At 37.5% G+C, this 21,754-nt stretch overlaps 1 protein-coding gene across 5 annotated transcripts in view; it reads left to right on the top strand.

Moving 5' to 3' along the window:
• NCKAP5 (NCK associated protein 5) overlaps window positions 1-21,754 on the top strand; it is a 371,875-nt gene that overhangs the window by 269,762 nt on the left and 80,359 nt on the right. For all 5 annotated transcript variants that reach the window (XM_027679099.1, XM_027679100.1, XM_027679101.1 and 2 more), the window contains exons 8-10: window positions 341-409; window positions 6,625-6,663; window positions 13,024-13,143. In XM_027679099.1, the coding sequence (XP_027534900.1) occupies window positions 341-409; window positions 6,625-6,663; window positions 13,024-13,143 (228 nt within the window). The remainder of the gene's footprint in view (window positions 1-340; window positions 410-6,624; window positions 6,664-13,023; window positions 13,144-21,754) is intronic.

Genomic DNA, 21,754 nt, shown 5'->3' with positions numbered 1-21,754 from the left:
AAAAGGGAGAGGAAGAGAAGATATGTCAATATCTTTTATAATGTTTCATTGCCAACTCTATTGCACCTGACAAGATGAGATCGTGGACATACGCAGAATATCTGCTATGATATTGTTATAAATTGTAGTGTATAGAGTGAATAATCTCAAAAATGAATGTCACTTATGGTTTTACTCAGAATACCAACTTGTAGCAAAATAGATTGTATGGTGCATTTTATTCTGGATCTTGAAGAAGTACAATAAGTAAACCCCTTGAGAATTGTTATGAGTTGTCATGTAGTACAAGACATCCTTTGATTAATTTACATATTTATTTATTTATTCTATTTTACTCTAGGCAGAGAATTCAGCACTGGCTCTGGAAAATGAAAATCAGAGAGAACAGTATGAAAGATGTCTCGATGAGGTAAGGTAGATAAAAAGGTTGTTTTTACCTGGTACTATAATTAAATGAATACAGATGAATCTCTCCTTCTCTTACAAGGTTGACATTGTTCTGCAATTTTCCAGTATTACCTCATTCTAATTAATTCCAAGAACATGTGTCTGGGAGTCAAACGTATTGTTCTCCATGACCTCTGATGTAAATCCTGTTTTGACCACACCTCTTCACTGAAAAGTTGACATCCCTGTGACCAATATTTGGAACTGGTTTGCTTTCATTAGGAGGAGAAAATTATAATTTGCCTATTAGGTGTTGTGTACTACCTCTTTTCTGTAGAGTGGAACATGTGTGGCAGTGGCTTCTTCCATCAAGAGTCCCCCAGCTTTTCTATGTAATGTATTCTGTAATTCTGGAACTTTAGTCTCTCAGCTCCCCCTTAGGCTTATATACACAGCTTTTTATGCTGGGTTCTTTCGAGCTGTTGGCTCACTTCTACTGCATGGCTCAGCTTCTGCTCAGAGCTTCCAGTTCCAGCTGCAATATAATTCACCCATCACTTACTGTCTGAGCACTCCAGCAGTGTTTACACTCCTGAAATGTCTAGTATCTCCTATTGCATGGAGCTTTCTCCAGATATATACTGATGCTTACTTGTTCCTCCTATTTATCCTGAAATAAGGCTCTTCTGAGTTTAAAATAGTTTTAAGACTTCTAGTAGCTGGAAGAGTTGCTCAGCATAAATTGCTTACCCGTTCCATAATGAGAATGTGTAGTGGCATAAGTAATTAGGTAACATGCAAACAGAACAAAACAAAAACTACACCAGCTGCACCTTTGAGAAAAGAGTGCGTGAGCATGCAAACCACCCAGAGCAGATGACAATTCTTGTCTTCATACCAGCTTTTTAAATTTTTAATCTGCATTTGCTGAAGTCTTAGTGGTGTGAGCAGCACAGCTCTAGAACAAGAAACCTCTGCATTAGTGCAGATTTTCATCAGCAAATCCGCACTTTTGCCTCTATGGCATATTTTTATCAGGGAGCTGGAGTAAAAGACTTGCAGATACAGTTTCCCACTAGGTCATGCTGCCTGTTCTGTGGCACTGGGATACCAGCAGAGCCTTCATCTGCATTGGCCTGAGTCACTGCTTTCCTTGCACACTTGAATGATATATGGATATCTTGGTGATAAGGATGAAATTACCGTATAATTACTAACTTCAGTTTAAATTACAGAGCTTGACTTAAAATTATTTTCTGATTGTCTAGGACAAAATCTGCTTACATAATTAATTTTGGAAATGAGTAAAGCACTATAACTGTCCATTTCAGCAAAACATGCAGATTTTAAGGAGAGAGGATATGGTTTTATTCTGTTTACAGTAACAGGATGAATTTCTGACCCAGAGTTGTGTTTTTTACACACTCTGTCAGTATAAAGATCAAATAATCACATCAAACTATGCTCTGAACTTTAATATCTTCAACATTACATTGCATGTTTTCAGTTCTTCTGTATTATCACAGCAGTATCCATCTTCTCCCACTATGTCAACTTTTTTCAGGAGAAAGGGCTTCTCATCACCTGTGGATTTGTGCTTTCCTGCTTTATTTTTTGTTTATCTTCTTTCTTTTTTTTTCATGTTCTGTTTTGTGTGCAGTGACCTCTCTTGTTCTTTCCCCATGACTTGCTATCATTGTTTTCTTCTCCTTCCTCTCTCAGCCCACACAGTGCTTTGGCAGTGGCACTGTAACCAGCATTGTTTTAGCTGACACAAGCTAGGACCTAATCCTTTCTGATCACTGAGGTGAAGAACTTGTTACCAGTGACTGAGGCAAGAAAATCATACTTAATAATTGCAAGTTCTTCAGGAGCCCCAGGTTAGCATCTCCCTGAGCACATTGCTTTGGTGGAGCTTCACAAGAAATCGTGCATTCTCACCCTTCTTCTTTATAGTAACAATGATGAGAATAGGAGATGAGATAAAAATGTAATTATTTAATAATCCAGAAAATGATTGGAGAACCTTACTTCCAGCTAAAATCTTCTGAGCATATTTTGTATGTGACAAAGTCCTTTCTAGACAGAGATTCTTACTGGAGATCTTAAGGACCTAAAATGCTTTCAATAAATACTTAAAAAAAAAAAAAAGAAAGAAAGAAAAAGAAAAAAAAATGTTCCACTTGAAAACTTCTTCCCTTTAAGATTTTAAACCTGATGCTTCCTTTGTTCATAACTCATCTTAAGCCAAACCTACTTAGCAAAGGGGAAAATCTCTTCAGACCTTCCCCAGTTAGAGCTTCAGAATTTCTTCTTCAGCAGCTTTTAGGAGCAGATGTATCCTCTACAGCTGTGTATGTCTGTGCTGCATCCCCACTTTGCCCCAGGGAGACCTGGCAGGTTTAAAGGGAGGAACACAGCTGTTCCTGAGCACACGAGGCTGTGGTGACACCCAAACCTGAGATAGCTAAACCTGTCACCAAAACATTTGAGTGCCTGCGACAACCATTATTTTAATTTTGCATCTGCAGTCCCATTAGTTGTGAGTGCATTGAACTTCTCTAGGGCTGATACACAAGGAAAGCTTCCCTCCAAAGCTACCACTTAGCCATGCTACCTGGTTACATGTTTGGGAAGCCTGACAGGCCCTTGAGGTAGTGAAAGTTGGGAACATCGTTTGATAACTATTGAGACAATGCTGCCATTTTTCACTCATCACTCAGCATTGTCAAATTGCAGCTTTTCTCCCCTAGACACACTCTGCAAACTCTGCTCAGGGCATTCAAGCGTCATTTAATCTGGCCACCCTTCCAGTATGACCTGCTTGCTCCCTCGGGCCTCACAGCAGTGTGATGAGGCCTCTTGCTATGCACAGTGAGCTTTCTGCCGAGGTGTTGGTGGCCATTAAGCTGCATATGAAGGAAGTAAAAATAGCCACTGTGATTTTTCTGTCTGTCTGTAGCTAAAAGATACCAGAGCTGAGTTTTTAGAGCTATGCTTGCCATTATTTTATCTCATTTTTCTTTTTTTTAATCAATTATTTTACATAGTTCTTTTTGTTCATACAATGCCCCACATTTAATATTGTATGAGTGCTTGCAACTGTGACTTAAAAGTGCATGCTCTGTAATCATTTTCATGATAAAATTCAATGAAACTCAAATGTTCAGAGAGATTAAATCTGAAAAACATATGGGTCAAGCTGAATGAGTCCTTTATGAATTTTAACAATTATTCACTGATTTTAAAATAATTGTTCATCTCTGAAGTGTACATGTAAAAAACTTCAGAATAGTATTTGGAAGAAGATGTCATTGAAATGTTCCAGTACTTGATAAATAAGAAAAGAGCTCATTTAATTTCAGATATACTCCATAAACGTATCTTTCTGTCTCTGAAAAATTTAATGCAAAACCGAGGATTGTCCTCTTGTACCTTTGGGCTTTGAGATTAACATGCCTAATCCTAGTTTCTTATCCTGGAATTCAGCTGTCAGTTTATTGGTAAGTGGTAATGTCATGGTTATTCACATCACTGTGCCAGCTGAGATTCTGTCAAGCTTCACTGTACTTACACGCAGGAAATTATGCAACTTAGGGTGGATGATATTTTTGCTGATGTTTTAAGAATTAACTAATCAAAAATGTAAAGTTATCTGAAAAAGGCATTCTGTTTTTAAGATTTGAATAAAAAATAAGGTCTTCCATTTTGGTACACTTGAAATATCTTTGTGCATATGGAATCGTACGTTAAAGGCAGCTGTGTAAAATATCAGTACTTGTAAAAGGTATAACAGATGTTACACTGGAGTCTCTTCTCCTTGATTCATTCTTTTATACATTTTCTATTAAGAACACTTTATGGCATGTATATGTAAACATAATTAAATAAGGAAAAAATGAAGCTGGATCTTTTATCTCTTTCATTGCAATCCAGAGAAGGAAACGTCACCTAAGGATCTTGGTTATTAAGTCCAAAGGAAAGGCAGTCAGTGTGAAAGCACTTCTGCCAAATAGCATACCAAGGAACAGCCATCTCTATTCTATTCCTTGTTTCACCTTGATTAACTGCATGAATCACAGGTCAAGTAATTTTACAACCTGCTTTTTACTGGGATTGAACCAGCGTTATGCCTCATATAAGTGGGAATTTTACATTTTCTGCATCTCAGAAGTCAATCCCTCTGCCTTCAATGGTCCCAGTTTCCACAGGTTCTGACAGTAGTGACTGTCAGTTTCATAGGGCTGGTTCATGTTGTTCAGTGATATCCATGGTGTCTTCTGATACCTGTAAGTTAAAATGAAGTAGATTGTTGAGCTTAGCAGCTTATTTTCATCTGCTGTAGGAGTGGAATGGCAATCTCATTTGAAATGCAATTTGACTGATTCCACTTATTGACTGCTAAATTAATTTTAGTAACTGCAGAACATTTCACTGAAGGCTTCCTACCTCTGTTCCTGCTGAATACCAAAAATACAGACCTGAAAATCTTGAATGGTAATAGCAACATAGTTTTTCAAGCTGCTAGATACTAGAGAAAAATAACGCCATTTTGTAAAGAAACTAGTTACATATCTCTCTTATTGACATCCATGGGAGCTATGGATCACTGGCAGGTACTTCCATTTGGATACCTAGCTTCATACACTCAAAAGCTGGAAAATTTGTCATATATGCATCAGCAAGTTCAGGTTTTACCCATTTGGAAGATTATGCCATTTACACTCCTCTGTACAATATGTAAAGCTGTAGGAGTCATTTCGTAGGCTATTCTGCTGTGAGTGACTAGTACACACTTCAAAGAACCTTTTAGTTCTTCCTTGGTAAAGTAACTCCGTGTCAGAAAGTGAGGAAATAATGTATTCGATATGGTTTGTTCAATTTTCAGGTAGAGCAAACAGACGTTAAAGGTACTTGCCAGAAGGAACACTGTTGGATGTGGGAGCCTGAAAGCCTGTAGGGCAAGGCACACGGGTTTTCAAAACCGTAACATGTTTACTTCTGTTGGTTATTACTGTTCTAATATTAGTCTGTGTCTTCTGTTAAATCATGTATGGAGCTGTTTTATGGGATCGTTGTTCCACAGGCTGCCTGAAGTTAGGGACCAGTTTGGAAAAAAAAAAAATATGATACTAGGCGATTTTATGAGCATATGAATCAAATGTAACTTTTGGATCTAACAGAGCTAAATTATTTACAGAAGTGAATTAACTGTAGCTCTTTTCTCCCAACTCAGTTCACATCAATGGTGTGGGGGTTTTATTTAATTTGCCAAGAGGTAGAAGGCTCAATGCATATGCTTTACTGTAATTTCTGTCAACAAAAACCAAATCAGAAATCTCTTTTTGCACAGAGAGAGATCTCTAGTTGCTCTACCTAAATGCAGGAGCAAAAACATAGGCCAGTGAATTGTGTGGTAACGAGCACATTTGGTTTTGAACATTCAAGACGTCATCAACAGAGAGTTTTATCTCAGCCCGTCTTTCTCTTCTTCCTTCTTCCACTTTGCCGCCCCTATGCTGGATGGTAAATGTAAATTAGAAAAGATGTATAAAATAAATAACTTCAAAATTCCCTGTTGAATATATAGTTCTCCTAATCAATGGTGTGTAATCTCATTCAAGTCAATTATGCTATGTGGGGTGAATGCCTTCCAACCACATTTTGATGACAGTAGTTACTTGAATTTTCCGTGGCACTTTATGGTTTCTGCTTGTCATGATAGATGTACCATTTTGTCAATATTTAATCAAGAAACAATTAAACTTCATGAAAACATTCAGGACTCCATCCTCGGCTGGTAAAATCCTCTCTAGTGAATGCTGTCAATCCATGCTGATGCACACCAGCTGCATATAGAACTGTGAAAGTTTAATCTACTCCAAAGAAAAGATGACGGAAGTTAACCAAATGTCCATCACGTCACACTGCAATTGATACAGTACACATTTTTTTAAAATGAGGACTAGCACAGAAGTAGTTGACATTCATTTCATATATTCTTACTAGTAATATCTACTGGTATTATTCTTACTAGTATTGTATATTCTTACTAGTATTGTCTTACTAGTATTATTACTAGTATTATACTATATTAAAATACTTGTAAATAATGAAAACACTAGAATTGGTGGTGGTTGTAGGTGGAAAGTAGAATGTAAAGCCTCAAAAGTAGGTATTGTTATGCAAAACCACACATGATAACATACTTAATTTTTTTTTACTTATTTCTTTCAGGTAGCTAATCAGGTTGTTCAGGCTCTACTTACTCAAAAGGTAAGTTGTGATTTGGGTATTGTGGTGTAAGTTAGAGTTTGCAGATGTTCTTTCCTCATTTGAAAGATACATATATATTTACATAGCATACATTTTTTAAACTGTGCACACATTTAGTTACCAAGGCTGCCACATGTCAGGCCCAAAGTCAAGATTCTGTAATCCAAGAGAAATGAAAATCCATGAGTCTGGACATTTTTAAGGCTTGATTGTATGTGACCCATATTCAATTTTTGTTGTTTACCTAAGTATTGGCACAAAAGTATCTGAAAATCCTTCCTCTAAATGCTCATTTTTGCATTACCTATCCCTAACGAGTTGTGTTGCTCCCACAGTCCATTCCTGTGGAATGTGAAACAGATGAATTACTGTGCATGTCAATAGCTGGCACACTCACATTTACTCACATTCCTGGTGTGAGCCTGTGCCTCTCTGAGGAAAAGACAAGGCTCCTCATATGGAATGGCCTTCAGCTACTCAACTTATGGTCTAGGGACCCACAATAGAGAATGTGTATTTTATCTTTAAAAACCTTGTCCTCCTGATCTCTTCTCCTGGGTAAGCAAGACAAGTACTTCAAAGGAAAAATTCTTGTAGGGTGATAATAAACCCAGCAGAATGAAAAGATTCACTATGGCTTCTATAATGGTCTGTTCTGGATTGAGTCATGTCTGAAGTTTCAGTTCTCTGAAGTGGTCTTCGAGTTAAAGATGATTCCATGATTTCATTTTGTTGAGGAAAGACAAACAAAATATAAAGACCTATAATAATAAGCTATGAACATTTCAATATTCATGAAATGATCTTTTGTGAGATCTAGACCACTTGATGAATGTGGCATTATTAAAATGCTTTGGATCATTTAGTTTTAAAAAGATGATTCTGAAAGAGACATAAATGCAGTCTTTTAATGCAGACAGTGCAAAGCAGAATATAAACTGTTTTGTCTACACTTAATGACAGGACAAGTAATAATGTTTTTAAAATGCAGCGAGAAACACCAAGTTAAAATAATCAAAAATCTCTGCCATAAGCGCAAAAGCTTTCTAGATGCAAATAGTTTTTGAAGACACTCCAAAGACTCCCTCATGGACATCATTCAGTCCAGCAGAATGTTATTCAGAATGCCCCCTGCAAAGGGGTGTCCCTGAGGGGGACAGTGGGGCAGGCAGGATGTGGAGCCCCAGGGTCAGGGTCAGGCCTGGAGGCAGTGGTCAGGGTCAGGTCTGTGTTTCTTGGGCAGGTCCATGGGGAGGAGACAGGTTCCAGCAAAGCCGAGCCAGGGAGTCAGGATGTAGCTCAGGATCAAGGAAGCAGGAGGCTGGGTACAGACATAGCTGTAGCGTGGCTGCTGCATGGCTCAAATGTGGGCAAGATGACCTTTAACGCTGCCAAATAAACTCCTAAAAGTGAGGAATGTGCCCTGACACGGGGATAGACAAACATCCGCACCCAGAACCATCTGCACCTAAATGAATTGTAAATAGGTGCAGAAAGTTTCATTTGACCACCCACTCAGGGAAAAGGCTGGATACCCTTCTCAGCTCCGTTTTGGGCAGATTTTCTGAGAATCGATTTTATGACATCCTGTACAGATTAAAAGATGTGCAGGGAGATGTTCTGACCTCATTACGTCTGCTCTGGGGTATCCTGTCCTGAAGACAGAGATGTTCAGGTCACCTGTAGATGTGTGATGCAAGACTCTGGAGGGTGCCATTGCCCATTACATAGGTAACACATTCCTGTGACCCGAGTTGGCATCAGGAATACAGAAGTAATAACATTCCCTAAATCTGTTCACCCAACAGCTGTGATCACAGAAAAGCCACACGGTTGTTACCACAGGTTGGGGTTGAAAATATCATTGTTCAGTCCTGTGGTTTTTAGACGCACAACAAAGCCTTTTACTCTGGAAGAGGGATATTGTGTTGCAGCTTGGAGGTGGTTTGTGCAAGCCACAACATCCAGGGAAGCTTGCACTGTTGCTGTCTGTGCTGTGTTACTCTGTGTACACATATGTGCACGGTCTGTGCATCATCAGAGAACTGCAGAGTCTGCAGAGCTATTGCTGTGACACCTTTTAGAAATATAACTTTAACCATTTTTTAAAAAAAATCTCAAATCTGTTTTTCAATGCACTTTCAATGGAAATTGAGTTATTTTCTCATGTTAATATACCCAAAAGGCTCATGCACATTTTGTATTATAAAACCATATGTGATGAAATATTTACCAGAGGGTTAATCTCAATATATTAATCTCTAGTTTGGGAATATTATGATTGTTTTCCCAATGAAGAGAGAAGCTTCCTGATTCCCTTTGCAAAGGTGTCAGACATTTTGATGACTACATACTTTCTCAGTAATGAACTCTCCCAAACCCATAGGAACCAAGGAGTTCATATGGATACCATAAAACCAGATTTGAATACATTTAATAAAGTGATTTACTTAGGGTTGATGGGGTTTAACAGCTGCTTACCTATTACTGAGTAATAACAGGTAATTTAATATCCATAGAAAGAGGAAAGAGGGTACTCTTCTAAATGCTAATGAATATTAACTGTTATAGTGCTCCTGACACCGTTCATACAAGTCCTTTTATAAGAAAAGACAGGAACACAATAGCATACAATAAAGAGGAAATTGCACTCCTCACACCAGTCCCAAAAAGGTAGATATCAGAACCTAAATAGTAACTAGCAAACAGATAAATCCACTGTCATGCAGCTGAGCAGTAAGACAGAGCCAGTCATGCCACAGAGAGATAACACACCTCTGGGGCATAGCAAGACATGGAGAAAAGCTGAGAGCTTTCAGAAAACAGAGAAGAGTGATTTTGTACAGTAGCACACACTGTATAGGCTTTGCTGTGAGTTTGAAATTGTCCCTCAAGGACTAATTTTTGCTTAATTTAAATACATGCTGTAATGTAAGGAATACAGCACTGTGCACTCACCAGTATGTGGAAAGACTGTGATTCCACTGAGGGAAGCTGGTGACACAAATTGAGTGAGCAAAGCTTGAGTGATTTAACAATGTCACCAAATCCTTGAAATGGAATTACAGTCTTAAATGTTCACTTTTCCGATATATAATTCATTACAATACATATAGAATTTCTATAACATGAGAGACTTTTTTTTACTGAGATTATGGATAAACTATATTAACTTGAGATTTGTACTGAATTAGACATGCAGCAAAATTTCACAAATGTTATGTAGCAAAATTCTGTGGATTTTCTACCATTTATAGAAAATTTTACCTCTCAGAAATTTAGGAAGTCAGAAAAACAACAAAATTATTTGAGGCAAACCTGTATGTTATGATATTTACTGAAAATATCCATTCTTTCTCCTTCCACCCAAAGGCTTCTCATATAGCATGAGGTGATTGGAGTGCTGAGAACTGTATACTTATTTATATTTTTTCCATGTAAGACCTGTATTAACAGTTTGAAATTTGAGTTACACCGCTTAATGAAATAGTTTTGTGATCTGTGTATCTGTTTTTGCATATTACTCTCTTCCATAGGACTGTATTCAGGAGAATACTTTTTTACTCTGGGCTCTGTATGAAAGTTATTTCTTCTTCATTTTCATCAATTAAATAAAAAGTGAATTAACTATTAATTAAAACAGAAAGAAGCATGTTCAGAGGAAGAACAGTGTTATTGTGGACCCTCTAATGAGGGCGTTGGATCCCATTTTGGAGAAGAGTGAGTCTCATTCATACTGAGGAGATAAAGCAAGACTAGAGGGATGCTTGGATATTACTATAGTGAAACCATAGGAATACCTTAAACATTTGGGAGATTGCTATCTTAATAGCTAGTCGTTTTGCCCACAGGAGAGGAATAATAGGCTTCAGACATGTGATAGCTTTATTAATTGGTAATTTTAGGACTTCCAACTTTCTAAACTCAGACTTTATTTTACCAGAATACTGCTACATTTATGTGCCTCATTTCTCCTCTGGGCTATGTGTGGCATTACCATTGGCAGGGTTTATAGCATCTGGGTGGGTAATCTACTACCTTATATTTGACTTTTTACAGAAATTTCAAAGTTTGAACCATAAATCATCCAGTTTTAAAACTGTAACATAGGAAGGTTTTGAGCAGAGGCCTTGTTAGGATTTAAATTTTTTCTACATTGTTAGTTTCTGTGAATCATTTTTCCCTTTCAGTACACTTAATAATGTTGAAATGTTAAGCACTGTTGTAACAGCCAAGGCTCAATTTTGAAGTCTCTGATTTGTAAAAGATAGATAATGATGGGTCTTGATGCTTGCAATCTCTATTCCTAATAGAGATTGCCATGTGTAAGACCAGGGATAAGAGGTCTCACTGATAGAAATCAAAGCTTTAGGGCTTTACAAAACATCAAACTCAAGATTTTTTGGGGGTCGTGTTGGAAGGCTCTAGCAATTTCAGTTGAAGAGCCACTTGACAGCCACCTAAAACAAATGTTATGAAACTATCAAGAGAAAATAACTTCATGTGGTAGTGTCATAAAATTTGATTCTTATGGATAAAAAGATGTTTACAATTTTCTGGAAGTCTCAAGATGAGCATATTTTGTTGTGTGTTCACCTCTTTTAACCTCAGTGCTGGTTACAGCAGAGACTAAAGCAACTGTAGGCAAGAATTTAAGCTGCATCTGATCACAAGTTCCTCCTCCGACTTGTTATCTCATAAAGCCAGGTCATTGTGTTGTTAATGGTATTGACAGGGCAGCATATGGGGATCCAGAGGCCTGTTTCTCCACCCTCATATGGTGGAAAGTAATAGGAGCTAGGCAATACCACAGGGCAGCAAATGTCCTAAATTTAAAGGAATATGGGGAAGTATTTTGGAGATGTAAATTAAAAAAAACACAACAAACCCTAGATACAGCTGCAGCTTATTATTTTTAAATGTAACCTTTATTAGGAGACTGCTTTTCCTGGTTTATGAATCCCTTACACCTCAAAATGGACAGCTGTACAGATTATGCTGAAAAGCGTAGTTTCAGATTCTCTTTCTCTCCAAAATCCTCTCTCTGAAAGAATCCTTTATTCTTCCAAATGGCCAGGAAAAGCAGCTTTTACATTGAAGATAGATAGATATTTGCTATATCTGAAAACCATTAATGGCTTTAATGGTTTTACAGTTCACCTCTGCTTCTAATGGTTAATTTTAAGGGCTTTTCATAGAATCCTAGAATTGCTTGTATTGGAAAGGTCCTTGAGGATCATCGAGTCGAACTATTAATCCAGCACCGCCAAGCCCAACACTAAACCATGTCCCCAGGTGCCATACCTACAGGGTTTTTAAACACCTCCAGGGCTTGTGACTCCATCACTCTCCTGCGCAGCCTGTTCCAATGCTTGACAACCCTTTCCATTAAGAAATTTTTCCAAATATCCAATCTGAGCCTCCCTGGTGCAACTATCAGTTGCTGTCTGGGCAAAGAGACTGACCCCCACCTGGCCACAACTTCGTTTTAGGGAGTTGTAGAGAGTGAAAGGTCCCCTCTGAGCCTCCTTTTCTCCAGGCTAAACATCCCCAGCTCCCTCAGCTGCTCCTTATAGGACTTGTGCTCCAGACCCTTCACTAGCTCCATTGCCCTTCTCTGGACTCCCTCTAGCCCTTCAATGTCTTTCATGTCGTGAGGGGCCCAGAACTGAACACAAGACTTGAGGTGTGGCCTCACCAGTGCTGAGTTCAGGGAGACAATCACTGCCCTGGTCCTGCTGGCCACATTATTTTTCGTACAAGCCAGGATGCCATTGGCCTTCTTGGCCACCTGGGCACACACTGGCTCATGTTCAACTGCTGTCACCAGCACTCCCAGGTTCTCTCTGCTTTCCAGCTCTTCTTCCCCCAGTTACAGTGGGGAGGATGCAGACCATCCACAACAGCCACAGCAATGGTTTGGTTAGTCCCAAAAAAGGAAGGAGGAGATCAGACTTCAGAATAGTACCTTGAAGGCACAGTACCACTCTGAGCTTCTGCCTGGTTTGCTGTAGATTATGTTTTTTCCTTAGCTTAATGCTTATTACAATAGTCATATATTAATTGCTGCTTTTTGCTTTGTGTCAGCTGCAAAATGAAACACATTGCTAGCAAAGTCACTTTTATCCTAACAGAAAACTCCAAAAGAAGGTGACAGGTAACTACTGTTGGTCGCTACAAGATTTTTTTAATGTTATCCTGGATGATCAAACAACTAGAGAAAATGAAGTAGTACATTTCCGATTTATACTATTTTAAAAGTTGTATGTTTATTTCTTCTTAGTATCTGACATTACTTAGAGCTTTTTAAGTGCTTCTTTTACCTGCTTTCTAATTTTCCTGTTTTCCCTTGTGCTGCAGGGTTTGAGGGAGGAATGTATAAAGCTGAAAATGAGAGTTTTTGATTTGGAACAACAGAATCGAACATTAAGTGTGCTTTTCCAGCAGAAGGTCAAACCAGCTTCTGACCTCCTCCTTCAGGTAGGAAATGGCCTTTGCAGAAAGCAGGCTATGAGCTTTATATTTCTTACAATTATAAAATACTTTTCTTCCTTTTAAGGTTATGTCAATAAACGGGAAATGACAGTTGATAGATTTAATATATTAGAAGAATATCCATTATCTATAATCTGATCCCATTGAAATTGAAAGTGTGTGCCAATGAACTGTGACTAGATATTGTGTGCAAATCTGGAGAGAGGAGCACACCTGCAGAGTAACTTACTTTTTTTGGTGCTTCTTCACTATGATAAATGGAATGATATGGGTTCATTATCCCTCTGCAGGGGAGAAGCTCGGATTCCTTAACATTCTGCTTGATGGTGAACAGTGTAATTTCCTGTGAGAAGACAGCCCATTTATTTAACTTTTGCCATATGTGATACTGTCCTGGTTTCAGCTTACTTGCGAGTGCTTAAGAACATCTTCATAGGCTTGGAGTGATTTTTTTTTGCCATTGTTTTATGGGAGTATATAGCTGAGAAACCAAGTGACCTATCTCCCACTCATTTGCCATTCTGGAATACTAAGAGATGTTTCAGTATCCCTTTTCATTTGGCAAAGTCCATTATTGTGAGTGAATCCATCACTTTATCACTCTTTTTTAGAAGTAGAATTGCTTTGCAGAAGTTCCAACAGATCTGACCATGAGCTGGGAGAACAGCAAATGAGGACTAATTAAACCTTTGCAGGTCATGTCAGCTACATAAGTGATATTAAATGTGCATCTCACTTAAATCCTTGCTGCTCTGCATCTTTATCTCAAAGTACAATTTGGCACTTGCACTGTTGCTCAACAGCTGAGGTCTGCTAACTCTCATCAGGCTTGTCTGTTTATTTAGGAAACGTGGTCTTCTCACAGCTGCTGTTAAAGACAAGGGAATCCCCATGGTGAGGGCAAATAGTCGTAATTGCTGTGGAATTCTAAAACACAGGCAGGGTGGTGCCAGGTCACCATCACAGGGATCTGGATTCTTGAGTTATCCTCAGGTTCTTGTTCGGTCTCTTGATTTTTTGTTGATTTAGGTATTGCTAGGTCAGCACCTCCTGTCTTCTGATTTCTTGTCCCTTGCTCCCTGATTTATTTCATCCTTCATAGTCCCCTGTATAGAGGACTAATTTGTATTTATCCATTCACAGTTTCTGACCCATCCACAACAGCATGGATCCTTATTGCTCACTTCTGCTTTTGACAGTCACATCCCCTGCTCCTTCTTCCTGGTTTAGGGTGGTTCTTTTCTTTCTTTTTTCACTTTCTTTTTTCCCTTTCTTTTTTCCTTTCCTTCTGTCTTTCCTTTTCTTTCTTTCTTTCTTTCTTTGTCTTCCTTCTTCCCTTTCTTCTTTCTTTTTCTACCTTTCTTTTTCCAAAGTGTCTAAATCCAGTCTGTGTTAGTTTGGGGTTAGATTGCACAGAAGTCGTACTCTGTACATACTCCTATTCCCAATTCCTTGTATGACAATAATAAAGCCAGGTTATTCTAGGAATGTTATGGAAGTGTTAGATAGCATCTGAAAAGTGGGATCAATGCTTTGACTTGAGTTCTTTGAAATCAGATTGTGTGACAGGTGTGAAAGAAGTTGAAAGAGATGAAGTTGCACCAGGTAGAAGAAAGAACCAAATGAAAAACAGGTTTTCCTGAGGGATTCAAGCTATTTTACATCATTATTCTTGCACATATTGGCAGGAACTAATGTGTATAGGTTCCCCTCCCCCTGCTTTTCACTTGAATTATCTTTATTGTCTGAGGACAAAAGGGAATTAAGTTCATTTGCAAAGTCTAGGTCTTCCTGGAGCAAAATTTGCTGTTACGTTCCTACTGTTGCTATCAACAGGTTTTCACCCCCCTGGGGAAAAAAAAGCGGAGAACAAGTTGCAGTGTACATCAGAAAAAGAAGAACTTCTGTTAAGACATTTCATATGTCCTTTTTTTTAACAAAAAAATACCCCAGTAAATTCATGAGTTTCCAGAAATATAATTATCCTCTAAATGTACTTCAGACTCAAATAATGCTGTGAAGTCTGTGATCTTGAAGTCTGAAATCTGAAACACATCTGAAGAAGGGTGTTTTCTTAGGACTGAAATTAAACAAATACTGTTGTGTGCCTGCATAGAATTAAAGCGCAGTTTGGATTATGTCTTCTTGGAAATGCACATAGAGCTCAGTTTTAGAGCAGTAGGTAAATATTGGTTTCAGTGTGTCACTCTACAGGAAAGTTCTAAATATGTGCTTAAGGACATTCCTGTTAAATCATGACCCCAATCAAAGTGAATGGGCAAATACTGCTAACTGGGGGCAGGGGGCAGGTGGTGTTCTCACCTTTCCTGTACATTCTGATACAATACAGTTCAATTTTATTTAATGCTGACCTCATCCCAGGAGTAGTCACACTTAGTACAACTAGAAATTTTGAAGAGTGCCATAGTAGAGGGCAATATCTAAAATAAGTAGAATTAGTTACTTTTTCTGCATATCAGCTTCTGTGATTTGGTTGTATATTACCATCCAATTATTCTCTATTTGACATTAGAAGACTTTTGTATTACAAAGTAAACTTATTTTTAAACCATAAACATTTTGACTTCTCAGATTTGAACAGAAATATAGATTTCTTTTTTTTAAAATTAGAATAGATTTCATCATTACCCTAGGTTTTTTGTATGTGTGATTGCAGAGCAAATAATACATGTTTCGTGTGTCTTAGAAATTAGATAGTTCACAATTTTTTCAATGAAATAATTGATACAAATGTTTTAAATTTGACCAGAGAGTAATGGCCCTCATGCCATGCCAATTGCCCTGTTTTTGTTTTCATCATGCTTCTCACACAGTTCAAAAAAACCCTGATTTTGCTACCAATTAAAAAAAAAAAAATCATGTAATATGGTTTTCATGACTGCCTCAGGAATCCTGCACCATAAAAATGATATTAAAAGTATTACATTTTCATGCATTTACAAGAATGTAAGTACTAATGAAGTTGAAGGTCCTAATAGTATTTTTAAAGCAATATGTATTGAGGCATGTGATGGTGTGTATTGCCATGTAAGTCCTTTTCTGCCAGAAATTTTGGTGCACTTACTGCTTGTAGGGAGTGACACAGATCACTCCTGTCATGAAAAGATAAGTAATGCAGTCTCTGCTGCGAAATGTAAGAAGGAGAAAGAGTTAACTTAGGATTTTTTTTTCACCTCTGATACTGTAGACGGTTTTAAGACCTACCCTGTCTTTCTGGGAACATTCTTTCTAGCTGAAATGTGTGATTTACAGAACCAGTATTAGAGTAGATAAATAAGGAGGAGGCTGATCAACTTTATTATTATTATCATTATTATTATTTTCAGGCAGTCTCTCTGAAACAGCTTTTTTAAAATGATGAAGCCTTGGAAAAGTGTTTTGTGTCAGCACCATGTGAGAAAAAGCAAAAGTTTTAGTTAAAATTTGGACACAAGAGTAGCTTCTGCCTAAGCAGCCTTAATTTTCCTCTTTTAATGTGGTTGCTAAAAAGATATTAAATGCTGCCTGTCATAGCAAGAGGGGTTTGGAAATAAAACCAGGAACTCCGTTTTATTGAGCCACCTTGTATTTCATCTGCAAGTGGGAGAAATAGTTGGGCATAATAGGCCAAGATTTAAAACTGAGCAGAGCAAAACTCATTTGAAGTGAAGAGTGAAATCTGTGGAGGTGATATACAGAAGGATGCTGAAGGGATAAGACAAATCCAAAGAGAGGATGCAAGAGTAGGAATAAGAAGCTTTAGATGAAATTTATCCCTTCTGCTTTGCTCATGGCGATGTATAGCATCTATGAAAAATATTTTAAATGTCAATATCACTGCATTTCTGTCTTTGTCTTATTTTTTCTAAATGATGCAGTGTTTTCTTCACAGAAAATTTAAACTACTAAAATCACCAAATTACAGTGTTTTTCTGCTTCTTAGGTGTGGCATCTCACAGACTTTTTTTGAACGCATTGTGTATAGACTGCTCAGTTTTGAGGCACAGATCTATTTCTTTTAGTTACTCTCTTTTTCCACTCATACCTGAAAGCATAACTACTGGCATTGAACCTAATTTGGATATTACATATCCTTCTTTTACAACAGTGAAGACTTGTATAAAGTTACTGAGGATATCAGGTCAGGATTTGCCTTCTGACAAAGAAGCCAGTATTTTTTTTTTATATTATGTATCTCTGTTTGCACAAATTCAAGATGTTTACCAGCTGAATTGTTCCCATGGGTGAAGTCCTACTTCCACTTTTCACCCAGAAAGTTACTGTCATGGGGTTTCTGTTTTAAAGCCTTCAGGGAATCTTTAGTGAAAGGTATGAAAAAGTGGCAACTATCAAAATTTATTGAGTTGATTTATTTGATTAAATAAGTAATAAAATTTTCATAGTTGGGAAAGTATAAGATAATATTTCTAATCATAAGATTTACAATGTCTCTGATCCTAAACTATATTTTCATTGCCATTTTATTTCCATCATAAAAATTCTACTTTATCAACCCCAGAACAAAGCAGGGAGGTCTCTTGAAGCATCTATTTTCTCCTTGTGTTTCTCTGGCCAGATTAGTTACATTTACCATCCACACTGTTTAATTTTAAGTCTAAACTTTTGTCTAAAATTCTACAGCACAGTGCACTGAATTCTCAGAAGGTCAATTTAAATAATAATTACTTTATTATAACTGCATTCATATTAGCTCTTTTAATAACCTGAAAACTATGCCCTGATGTATAAGACAGAGTGTAGCTGTATGTATTTTGATGGAAACAGCTGTACAACTTGGCAGGAAGGGGTAAATTGCAACAGCTGCATTATTTTATGTGGGGAGAAAAAGAGGGCAATTAATTGCCCTAACACCTGACAAAAGAAGACAGAATATCTGGGCTCAGAGTTCGACCTTTGGTTCAGACGTCATTAGACGTGATGATGTCTGAAGCAGGAGGTTAAAAGCAAAGTTGCATCACTTTACAGCAATGAGATATGTGTAGTATTCAAGAATTTTAGAAAGTAGGTATTTAGGGTTTGAAATTAAAACTAAAGATCATCACACACCGTTAGAAAACAGTTTGTCAGCATTCCAAAGTACATTTCAGTAACTGGACTATTATATGCTAAGTAGCAGTAGAATTCCCAACTCACATAAGCTGGTCCTGCCTTGTGCCTCCAGGCTCTTGAGAGAGCAGGCGAACTTCATACCAAGATGAGCAAATTGTATTAAAGTCATGAAACTCCTGCAGTTGGCCTGCTTATTTGCTTACTTCACATTTATTCCTTTGTATTGATTAGATTGTCAGGGTATGCTTCTCTGCAAATCTTCTGGAAAAGTCCATCTCCAGAACAATCTCTGTCCTTTTCTTCTCAGTAAACATATAAATCTAAATAAGGTGTGGCAGTATCTGTAGTGATATTTATTTACTCAAAAATCAGGACTGGTGGCTTGAAGAAGAAGTTAATTCCAGATCTGCTAATTGATTCAGCAGTAATGGAATACTGCTTAAAAGGTAGGACAATCTCCAGGGCTGTATCAACAGAGAAAAAGGTAATCACATAAATGTAAAGCATGTTTGAGATATATTAAGTTTAAACCAGTACATTAACCTTTATCCAAGAATTAGGTTGCAAGTAGAGCACCTATTAAGAGGTGTAATGGTGGGTTTTACGCTACCTGTGGTTATCGGAAGATTCCAGGCTGTAGCCCTGCTCGAGTGCTTCCTCCAGTTCAAGGCTACCAAAGTGCACAATTACTGTCCCAGGAAAGAGCCTCCAGCCTTGTAGGCATGAGAAATTATAAGAATGCTTCTGTATGTGATCTAGTATGGAACACTCAAAGCTTTTTGAGATTTTCCAGAACAAATTAAAGGAACATTTTCTTCATGTGAAGATACTGTCATTGTTTCCAGTCTTACACTATCACAGTAAACTGATATCTGCTTTCTGTTTGTGTCACGTTCTCACTCACCAATAACATCTGAGAAGACAGAAAAGCAGAACTTTGAAAGTCTGTATTTCATCTCAGCTTAAATCATCAACATTTAATAGTACACTATAAACCATATTTCTTACTTGCCCTGTTTGCAGTGCCAAATATATGCTGAAGAAACATTACACAAATAAAGTAATCATGAGAACCAACTGGTTAGATGAATGAGTGACCAAAGTCGGCAATGAGAGAAGGAGGGGAAACACCCCCCCTCTGGAGAAACTCCATCTAACCTCCCTAAGCCATATGACTTCTAGTTTTGAATACACAGCAGTAGCATAACATCTGAAAGAATTTGGCAGTGTATCTGATATGCTGCCAGCTGCGGAAGGAGCTCTGAGATAAACAGGTGTTTGGGAGAGTGCTGGGAATCGTTGGATGTCATCCTCAGCAGTGGCTCTCCGCAGGCCATCTCCAGTCACAGGGACTTGTGCTTATGAGTGTTTAAATCACAGGCATGGTGTGTAGATCTCTAAGCAGCCTTGTGGGATCCCTGGGATGAAATGGCTTCTCTTGTCCCTGAAGAACACCACTCTGTAATATGGGAGAATCCTGACATGCTCTTTTCCAACTGAGCAAACTGCAAGACTCTCATTCTCAAAACAAGACATTTGCCAAAATAATTTGCTAGATCTAAATCTAATTCAGGCTGATAAAGGAACATAACAAAAATTTTTGCTATAGGCCATGGCATAATGTATGAGAGGAGAGGTAGGGTAGTATCCATCCCAACAGTTCAACCTAAAGCAAGAGCAGAACAATATTTTATTATAAGTGAGTGAGATCAACTGACCTGATAGGTCTGCTCCATCAGTAATTTGCATTTTGGTGATTTGCCTTCTTGTCAGACTGTTTTCCCTTATTTCAACACCTCAGTTCTTAGCAATTTGCTCTCAAACAAAAACAAAACATTAGCTAAAGCTCCCAGGGCATGTAGTTCTGATGAGAATTATAATAGTTTTAAGAGAAAATTACTCCCAACTGCTAAGCATTCCTGTGTCCAAGTATTTTAACTAGCCTTGAGAGGTTCCCCACAAAAGCACTGAAAGGCTTTTCATATCAACACAAACATGACATTTTGTGATACAGTTTTAAATAGACAATTTTCAGATACCAAATCTAAAAATGAGCTGTTTCCCTTATTTATTATTAGAATAAATTGCTACAGCGATACCAAAACCAGTAAATCAAATGAGCAAATAATCTTTAGGAAAGCCACAAGTGATCTTTGGTGAAGTATTTATGAATGATTCTGACTGAGGAGAGCAGGTTTTTTTCAAGTTTTGAAGAAATGTATAGACATTGTTCTGAAGAGCAAAGACGGTGTTTCAGAGTAAGCACGTATGAGGAAAATGGTGGGGCTGTACTGACGTGACAGGCCTTAACAACAAAAGTAAGATTTTTACTGCCTATTTTTAGACAAAGAAAAATAAGCAACTGACAAAGGGTGAACCATAGATTTCTCTTTATTCTATGCATAGATTTTTATTACCAGTGATGATACACATGATGGCAGGAATCCAATATAGCATTTGAAACCCTAAGCAAGTGTGTGGGCAGAGTCATTAAGTACAAGAATGTTTTTCATGGTTTTTCCTTTATTGTGTACTTTCTGTATGGGAATAAATTTAAGAAAAAAGGAAGGAATTCCACAATAGGAAATAGTATTGCTGTCTTCCTTTCCAGACTTGTCCTGTGCTTCACGCTTCTAGTAAACATTAGAAAAATATGCTTTTTTTATTCCATGGAGTTATATGTACAATGCTTTTGAACAATCTTTTAGCCTGTTCTGTTTGTTGAATGTATTAGCAAGATATATTAGCAACTTATCATGTGAATCCCTACGTAAATGGTCAAGTGTAAGTACAGAGGCTGCTTAGAGGCAGCCTGTATTCTAGACTGTGAATTTAGTGAAAACTCCATGAGTTACACATATGTTTATGTTTTGTATGAAACATAACATTTTTTTGTCTGCTGTGTTTCTAGTTTTGAAGTTTACAGATTTTTTTTAATATATAGTTGTTGTATTTAAGTCAAGAGTCATTCATTCAGGTTCCCTTTCTAAATGGGAAAATCTTTCTCACTGCCATTCTGATAGCAAAAATTAGCATGGATTTGTTCTAATGTTATCACAGTATGTGATGTGGTAAGTACAAGCCATGTGTTACATATAAAAGGGTGAGTTCATGTCATCAGGTCAGCTTTTAAAGCCTCCCAATTTTGGATTTCACAGTGGAATAAAATAGTAGCCACTGCAAGTCCTGCCTAAATGTAGTGTGCTCAAACAACAGGTGTGCTGGGTAATTGTTTTCTCATCATGGTGCATATTTCACACTCCGTAACTCCCAAATGAAATACCAAAAGAATGTATAAAATTAAATGATTCAAAGATTTAAAGGGCTTTTTCTTGTGGTAAAGTGGAAATCTATTGAAATTCTAAAGCATTACAGAAATATAACCTTTATTATTACAGATCTGTCATTTTCTTCTTATTGCACTGATGGAGTTAAGTGTGTCGTTCATATTTGTTTTCTTAAGACTTTGAGACTTAAACGAAGGATAACTGTGCAAGACTGTATATGAGACAACAATAGATAAAGG

This window comes from Neopelma chrysocephalum, unplaced genomic scaffold, assembly GCF_003984885.1.
Source record: "Neopelma chrysocephalum unplaced genomic scaffold, ASM398488v2 Primary Assembly neopelma1_44, whole genome shotgun sequence".
Taxonomy (NCBI): Eukaryota; Metazoa; Chordata; class Aves; order Passeriformes; family Pipridae; genus Neopelma; species Neopelma chrysocephalum.
This window is presented reverse-complemented; position numbering and strand designations above follow the sequence as displayed.